This window comes from Glycine max, chromosome 1, assembly GCF_000004515.6.
Source record: "Glycine max cultivar Williams 82 chromosome 1, Glycine_max_v4.0, whole genome shotgun sequence".
In the NCBI taxonomy this organism is placed as follows: Eukaryota; Viridiplantae; Streptophyta; class Magnoliopsida; order Fabales; family Fabaceae; genus Glycine; species Glycine max.
Window position 1 is genome coordinate 41,512,625 of NC_016088.4, and position 9,078 is coordinate 41,521,702.

Sequence of the window (9,078 nt, forward strand, 5' to 3'; positions counted from 1 at the left end):
GGTGTGGTTGTGTGTGTGTGTGTGGGTTTGTGTGTGTGTGTGTTTCTGTGTGTGTGTGTGTGTGTGTGTGTTTCTGTGTGTGTGTGTGTTTCTGTGTGTGGGTGTGTTTCTGTGTGTGTGTGTGTGTGTTGAAGAACCTGCCCCAAGACACAGCAGACACTTGTGCATACAGGATGCTGCTGCTGCTGCTGCAGAAAGGCTTTGCCCAGCCCTACAATTATTGGTCTAGTAATTTATCAACAACATTTTTTGATTAGGGTAGCAGCTTTGGGTAAGAGTCCTAAATTCTAAATATGGGGATTGGTCAGAATTCCAGCTTGGCTCTAACAAGAGGGGTCATTCCCATTGGTGGAGGGATATTAGAAAGCTATATCATCAGTCGGATCCTAATATTTTCAATCAGCATTTGACCTAGAAGGTTGGGAGTGGGGAAAGAATCAAATTTTGGATAGATAAGTGGCTAGGGACAAACTACACTCTTGAGCAGAAATATAATCAACTTTTTCGGATTAGTAGACAGCAAAGTTCCCTCATCTCTAGCATGGGTAACTTTAATAATGATAGTTGGGAGTGGGATCTCAGGTGGAGGAGGAATCTATTTGATCATGAAAATGATATAGCTGTGCAGTTTATGGAGGAAATAAGCTCCATTCCTATCCAGAGGCATAGTAAGGATTCTATGGTGTGGCTAGCTGAACCTCACGGGCATTACACTACTAAATCAGCTTACAAGTTCTACACTAAACCCAGTACATCAAACTCAGATGGGAAGATATATAGCATAATCTGGAAGTTGAAAATTCCCCCTCGGGTAGCAGTTTTCTGTTGGAGACTCCTTAAAAACAAACTACCTACCAAGGACAATCTCCTAAGAAGAAACATTACTATCCAGGATCAAAACTGCCCTTTGTGTGGTAATGCACAGGAGGATGTGGGCCACCTATTCTTCAACTGTAATCTGACAAAAGGTTTGTGGTGGGAATCCATGAGATGGATCCGGGTAATAGGCCCCCTTCCAAGTCACCCAAAGTGCCACTTTACTCAATTCTGTGAAGGCTTTGGGAACCCTGTATATCAGGACATAAGGGGTGGATGGTGGAGTGCCTTGACTAGTTCTATCTGGCACCATAGAAACAACCTGATTTTCCAAGGAAGACCTTTTGATCCATATAAAGTTATGGATCATGCTATATACCTAGTTTGGTCCTGGTTCAAGGCTAAAGATAAAGATTTCAATATTAGCTTAAATCATTGGTCTTCAAATATTTCGAATTCCTTTGGATATTCTGCTAGGCTTTCTTAATTCTGTTGTATTAGGGTGGGTTATTGGTTGGAGGGCAGCATTCTGGTGCTTTGTAACTTTTATTCCTGGTACCACTGGTACTAGTTTACCTATTAATAATATATATATTTTGCCTTCCAAAAAAGAAATTTAGATTGGCACCTGATTCGTAGGACCTATGCTTCTGCTAGTCTGCTGGTTTTTACCTTGTATATTTAGTACCTCTGGTACTCACAGTTATTAATACAACTTATAATTTTGCTGATTAAAAAAAGATAATACAAGAGAGAGAGAGAGAGAGAAGGGCAGTGGCAGTCACAACATATATATAGAGAAGGGCAGCAGATAAAATTACAAAAACATTCAACACTAACAATGAACAAGTTATGAGAGTTTAAATCACAATAAATACTTCAAAGATATCAGTCCAATGAAACAAAGGTCATGTAGACAGGCATAGCATAAGTTACAAATATACCAGTAATGCATACAACAACAATTTCAAATTAGTTTTTGAATCAAAGATATAAATACCTGACTTTGAGGCTTCAAAGATATAATCAAAGCGCTTCCGCAGCAACGCCAATTAGCAGTAGTAAATGATAGCCCTAAAAAAACCATACAGAAATTAGCCACAGTGTATTTAAAGCCTTTTATCAACAATATGACTCCCACTTCATGGTGATAAATTGACTCTCAAAAGACATTATACTGAGAGTGTATTTAAAACCTTTTTCAGTCATTCTATCAAACAGCTCATTGACAATTTTTTAAGAATACATATCATATGAATCTAAATGACAGACCTCTATCCCAAGTGGAAGTCACTCTTAAGAAATCTCTTCAAGTTCAATTGTGGGAGGCAGCTTATGCATATGAATCTATGTTGAGACAAAAGGCTAGAATTAAGTGGCTAAAAGAAGGGGACAGCAACTCTACTTATTTTCACAGATTGATCAATCATAGAAGAAGAAAAAATGCTATTCCAGGTATTTTCATGGATGGTGTGTGGATTCAAGATAAATTACTCTAAAAGCCACTTTGGTTGTTTGGGTAAATCAGCAAGTTGGTGCAGGGAAGCTGCCCAATTCCTTAATTGCAGTACTTTGGAATTTCCTTTTACTTATCTTGGAACTCCAGTTGGGGTGTCCTGTAAGAGCTGGATCGTGTGGCAGCCTATTGTAAGGATGTTTGAAGTCAAACTTGCAAAATGGAAGCAAAGAACTCTATCAATGGGGGGCAAAATCACTCTTATTAATTTTGTCCTCTCATATTCCAAGGCAAAAGATTTGAAACACCAAAAGTCATGGAGGATGCTTTATTCCTTTTGTGATCATGGTTGAAGTCTAGGGACAAAAATTTATGCACTTCCTTTAACTATTGGTCGTCTAATCTTGGAGACTTCTTTGCTAAATTAGGTTCTCTTGTATTTGTGGGGGGTTTTGTTGTTCTAATCCTGTAATGGTGGGCGGTTTTAGATGCACTGCATCTATGTAAATCACCAGTAGTACTTCTGGTGCTGTTGTGTCCTATTATGATTAATATATAAATTATCTTTTGCTTTTCAAAAAAAAAATTTAATGCGGCTTTACTTGGCAAATGGGGGTGGCAGCTGGCTAACAATCAAGACCAGCCTTGGTCTAGAATTTTAATCTCTAAGTATGGTGGGTGGAAGGAGTTGATTTGTGGTGGAAGGAGGAATTTCACTTCCCAATGGTGGCAGGATTTGAAGAGTATCTTCCAGCAGCATCACAATGAATGCTTAACTGATAATTTAAAATGGAGAGTGGGAAGGGGGTCCAGCATCAATTTCTGGAAGCATAAATGGATGGAGGACAACTGTACTCTCCAAGGAAAATATCCCCAATTATATTTAATAAGTAAACAGCAGAATTCATCAATCAATTATATGGGAGATTTTGTGGAGGGTAGGTGGGAATGGAAGTTATCATGGAGAAGGACTTCCAAATGCACTTTAATTTCTGGTCAACCAATCTAAAGGATGTTCTTTCTTAGAGGGGATGGGTTTGTATTTTTGTGGGCTATATTCGGTCTCTCCTAATGGGATGCAGACTTAGGGGATTTGAAATGGTCTCAGGTCTGAGGATTAACTATGCAAAAAGCCAATTTGGGGTTGTTGGTTTTCAGCCCAATTGGGCTCATGATGCAGCCCAACTTCTGAACTGTAGGCAGCTGGACATTCCTTTTCACTACTTGGGAATGCCTATTGTTGTAAAAGCTTCCAACAGGATGGTTTGGGAGCCTTTGATTAACAAGTTTAAAGCTAAGCTCTCCAAGTGGAATCAGAAGTACTTATCTATGGGTGGCAAGGTCACCTTGATAAAAATCTGTCCTCAATGCGCTTCCCATTTATCTCCTATCTTTCTTCAAGATTCCTCAAAGAATAGTAGATAAACTGGTGTCTCTTCAAAGAACATTTATGTGGGAGGGAAATCAACACCATAATAGAATCTCTTGGGTCAAATGGGCTGATATTTGCACTCCAAAAATTGATGGGGGATTGGGGATCAAAGACTTGTCCAAATTTAATACAGCTTTGAGAGGTAGATGGATATGGGACCTAGTCTCCAAGCATAAGCAGCTGTGGGCCAGAATTCTAACTTCTAAATATGGAGGATTGATAGATTTGCAGAATGGTAGAGATAAAGGATGGCACTCCCAATGGTGGAAGGACCTTAGAAAGCTTTATCATCAGCCTGAATTTCAAATTATTCACCAAAATATGACCTGGAAGGTTGGTTGTGGGGATAAGGTCAGATTCTGGCAAGATTCTTGGCTGGGACAGGGAGGCAGCCTTCAGCAGAAGTACAATCAATTATTTGTGATTAGCAGACAGCAAAACCTTCCCGTCTCTAAAATGGGAAAGTTTTATCAGAATACTTGGAATTGGGATTTTAAATGGAGAAGGAACCTCTTTGATCACGAGAATGAGCAAGCAATAGCCTTCATGGATGATATATCTGCTATATCTATTCATCAGCAGCTGCAGGACTCAATGTTGTGGAAAGCAGACCCTATTGGGATCTACTCTACTAAGTCAGCATATAGGCTCTTGCTACCTACCAACAGACCTGGTCAGCACAGCAGGAACTTCAAGATTCTATGGAAGCTTAAAATTCCCCCAAGGGCTGAGTTGTTCTCATGGAGGTTGTTTAGAGATAGGCTCCCTACCAGGGCTAATTTGCTTAGGAGACATGTGGCTCTACAGGATATTATGTGTCCTCTTTGTGGAAATCACCAGGAGGAGGCTGGGCACCTTTTCTTCCATTGCAGAATGACTGTAGGGTTGTGGTGGGAATCCATGAACTGGACCCGGACTTTGGGAGCTTTCTTAGATGATCCTGCTGCTCATTTTATCCAATTCAGTGATGGGTTTGGGGCACAGAGGAATCACAATAGGCGCTGTATTTGGTGGATTGCTTTAACTAGTACTATTTGGCAGCATAGGAATTCCCTACTGTTTAAGGGCACCCCATTTCAACCTCCCAAAGTGATGGATGACGTGTTATTTCATGCGTGGACTTGGCTTAAAGCTACGGAGAAAGGCTTTAATATTCCTTTTAACCAGTGGTCTACCAATCTTCTGGAGTCCTTCGGTTAATTTGTAATCTATCTCTAATAGTGAGGCTTTTTGTTGGGTTTGTTTTTGGAAGGTGGCACATTGAGTGCTTTGTATCTGTTTCACTCAGTATCTCTGGTACTGTATGGTTTCTATATTAATAATACTATAATTTTGCCTTCCAAAAAAAAAAATATAAATTATCTTTGCAGTTCAAAAAAAAATTATTAAACAGAACAGTACCACAGGTACTGAAAATAAAAGATACAAGACACAAAAGTGCCACCTTCCAAAAAGCAAAACAAACCCAACAATAACCCAGCACAAGGACCCCAATACATATAATCAGAAATTTAACCAAAGGCCATCATAAGCACCTTTTGAGGTTCAAAAGGAATGCCATGAAACAGCAAGGAATTCCTAAGCAATCACCATACCTTTCTATTTCTATTTTTTACACATTTAAAACTCAAACATATAAAATAAAAACTATATAACAAACTAACAAAGATAAAGACAAAAAAAAAGGAAATATAAACTCACCTCAGTTGGTGCTGCTGCCCATCATTTCACTCTCACAACAAATAGGAATCATGTACCTGCATGGAAGAAATAATCACACAACACACAATGATCAGAATAAGCAAATGCATATAATTAAGCATGATACAATATCAATATTCATGGAAGTAACAATGACTTGTCAAAAATTTGGATGAAATTCAATATGTAAATCAAAGCTTTGTCCCTGAAACCCTCTGTGTAAATCAAAGCTTTGTCCCTGAGACTGATAAGGTTGCTAGTGAACATACAGCAGATTTAACAGCTGTGTTAGGAAAGGACAATATTGACTCATGAATATTTTATCCTTTAACTCTAGAGGGTTGGGTAGTGGTGTCAAGTGGTCAGCCATCAGAAAAATGACCTTGACCAACAATCTTGATGTTCTATGTATCCAAGAAACAAAAATTGAAGCCATTGATAGGAGGATATGTCAGTATTTATGGGCTGACTGTAATGTTGCCTCGGAATATGCCCCTTCAATTAATCCCACTCTATTTTTAATAAGCAATCAGCAGACCTCCTCAATTAATTCTATGGGGAATTTTGTGGAAGAGAGATGGGAATGGAAGCTAACATGGAGAAGGAACTTTTTTTACCATGAAATTGACATGGTAGCTGATTTTATAGCTGACATCGAGTCAGGCAACATCAATCACTCCAACAGGGATTTCCTTTGTTGGAAGTCTGATCCTAATGGCCTATATTCCACAAAGTCTGCTTACAAAGTGCTGCAGGAGGGTCATGCTAGTGCTATTGAGGATAGGGTTCTTAACATCATGTGGAGTCTGAAAATTCCCCCAAGAGCTAGTGCTTTTTCATGGAGATTATTCAAGAACAGGCTCCCTACTAGGGATAATCTTAGAAGGAGGCAAGTGTCATTGCATACATATAGTTGCCCTTTATGTGACCTTGAAGAAGAATCTGTCAATCATCTTTTTTTCAACTGCTCCAAGACTAGGAGTCTCTGGTGGGAGCCTATGAGATGGGTTAATAGAGTGGGTCCCTTCCCCACTGACCCAAAGAATCATTTTCTGCAATTCTCTCAGTGGAATAGGCCAACCTACACAGTCAAGAGATGGGAATTTGTTTGGATAGCTTTGTCAGTGTCCATTTGGCATCACAGAAATGGCATGATTTTCAATAATCAACCTTTTAATCCAGAAAAGGTCATGGATGAGGCTCTATTCCACACCTGGTCCTGGCTCAAGTGTGTGGAGAAGGGTTTCCAATCGCATTTTAATTTCTGGTCAACTAATCTGAAGGAGGCTTTTTCTTAAAGGGGTTGGGTTTGCTTTGTATGTTGTCCTATCTACCGTTTCTCCCTAGTGGGGTTTAGGCTCTTTTTGCCTTGTATTCCTATCTTATTTTCAGTACACCTAGTACTGATCTTTATATATAATATATTGATTTTTGACAGCCTCATGTCTCCCTTCCTGAAAACCCACTAAAAACTGCCTAACCCCCCTGCTATTACTCCATAATTTATTCTGCAATAACTGATTAAGGCAGTTACATATGGTCCTAAATCACTACACATTCAGTTACGATTAACCCTTTGTGCCTAACTAGGGTTTCGAAACATCACAACAAAGACACACCATTGAACAATGGATTTTCATCATTAACATACAACAGAGACATACCTTCGATGGAAGCGCAGACACGAACTCCACAAACGCGAACTCGACAATGTGGTTGCAGTCACGGAAGCGTAGCCCACTTTGCGAAAAACACGAACTAAGGCAGAAGGAGAAACAACAATAAAGCCCTGGGTTAAAACGACGAACGCCTAATGTTAAAACGACGAACGCCTAATGTTAAGTCGAAAGGGCGTACCTCAATGGATAAGTGCCAAAGACGATCTCCACAAACACGATCTCCACAATGTGGTTGCAGTCATGGAAGCGCAGGCGACTTTGACACAAGGAGAAAGAAGAAGAACGATAGGGTTCAAGCGCAAGGAGAAAGAAGAAGAACGATAGGGTTCAAGCGCGGATTGTGCAATTTCAGAAGTTTAATTTATAATGATAACAACATCGGTTTTTTAAAACTAACCGATGTTAACATCAACTACGTAACATCGGTTATAATAAAACCGATGTTAACATCGACTCGATAACATCAATTTTTACAAAACCGATGTTAACAATGGCATACTAACATCGGTTTTGGAAAAACCGATGTTAACTAAGTCTACTTATTTACAAAAATGCCACCGCACTTTCGTTAACATCGGTTTTAGCTATAATCGATGTTAATTGGGCGATGTAGAAAGCTGTTTTTTTAGTAGTGTTGCAAGTTTGTCATCCTTTTCATATTTAAACTTCTCATTCAATCATTTGGTGGGGAAGATCCTAATGGGTACCCAACTTCAGTCATTTTCAGCTTCTTCTTTTGAAGGCAATGATGGGCTATATGGTCCTCCAATGACTAAAAATCCACATTATAAAGAGCAAGGAGTGCTACCACAACAAGAATGTGGAAGGTTAGCTTGTACAATTAGTTGGAATTTTATTAATGTTGAATTGGGACTGCTAGTTTTCGGCCATGGGATTATTTTTTATCCACTCTTTATTTGGAAGCGATGGAGGGTGTTGTATTGGCAACTTGTACACAAAATTCTTTATTGGGTCTTCCCTCAGGTGTATCTTGAATAAGTAACCCAAAGAGGATAAACATAAGAAGCATTAAGGTGGAGGCATTGGTGATTAATATCGAGTATGCAAGTAGTGAAGTCATGACGCAATCTTCTTTCTAAATGTTCCCTTCCAAATCTGATAGATGTTTGGGTTTTATGTCTTGATGCCCAAAAAAATATGTATTGAATCTTACAATATATTGTTACATTTTAGTGAGTACTATGATAGAGTGATTTTGTCTCTTCATAAAGAATAGCATTAATCGATATGATTACAGGAATAGTTTATGATGTACTTGTCAAATGTTCTTGTAAAAAAATATTAGTTATCTATTTATATATGAGAAGTGCTAGGAATGTAGAGTACTTTTTAAACATACTATCTCTAATGGCTTAGAATTTATTGAAAATTAAAAATTCAAGAAAAAAATTATTAAATAAGATGTGAGACACGTAACTTTTTATGATTTTTAATAAATTTTAACCAATAAAAAAATATATTAGATATTCCTAGCATATTGTTTTATAATATATAAAAGTTTGACATGTAGGTTATAATTGGTAAGTCAACAACGTCAAGAACAAATTTACATAGTTATACCAATAATATGGTTGATTTTCTAACTTCTTAAATTCCTTTTTTTTTCTCATCAAATTTATCAAATGTTTAATGAAATATTTGAGAGACGGTAAAAAAAAATGCATATTTGGGAGAGCTTTTATGAATATAAAAGTTGCAATAATGGTTTTTCTTAAAAGTTTTTTTATATATTCAATTACATTTTTTCCGTAACTAAATTATTATAATTTTTTTTTCTTAAATATATTTTTTATCCTTGTAATTTAATGTTTTTTTTTCGTCCTTGCATAAAATTGATTTTACTCCTAATAAATTATGTTAATTTTGTTTTTTGTCTTTGTCATCATTAGTCTCTATTATAAAAATGATGACTTGACAAACTGAATGATGATGTATGTCATTATGCTATGTCATCAATTGATGGTATCATTCTG

General features: G+C 37.6%; 2 protein-coding genes across 2 annotated transcripts; both read left to right on the forward strand.

The window, feature by feature from the left end:
- The first annotated feature begins 541 nt into the window (after nt 1-541).
- LOC106799777 (uncharacterized) lies at nt 542-1,303 on the forward strand. Its single transcript, XM_014779249.1, has one exon. The coding sequence runs from the start codon at nt 542-544 to the stop codon at nt 1,301-1,303; it is 762 nt and encodes a 253-aa protein (XP_014634735.1).
- A 4,731-nt stretch (nt 1,304-6,034) lies between these two features.
- Nucleotides 6,035-6,703, forward strand: LOC102662769 (uncharacterized). The gene has a single exon (XM_006574116.1). It carries the CDS (start codon nt 6,035-6,037, stop codon nt 6,701-6,703), a length of 669 nt encoding a protein of 222 aa, XP_006574179.1.
- Nucleotides 6,704-9,078: the final 2,375 nt, after the last annotated feature.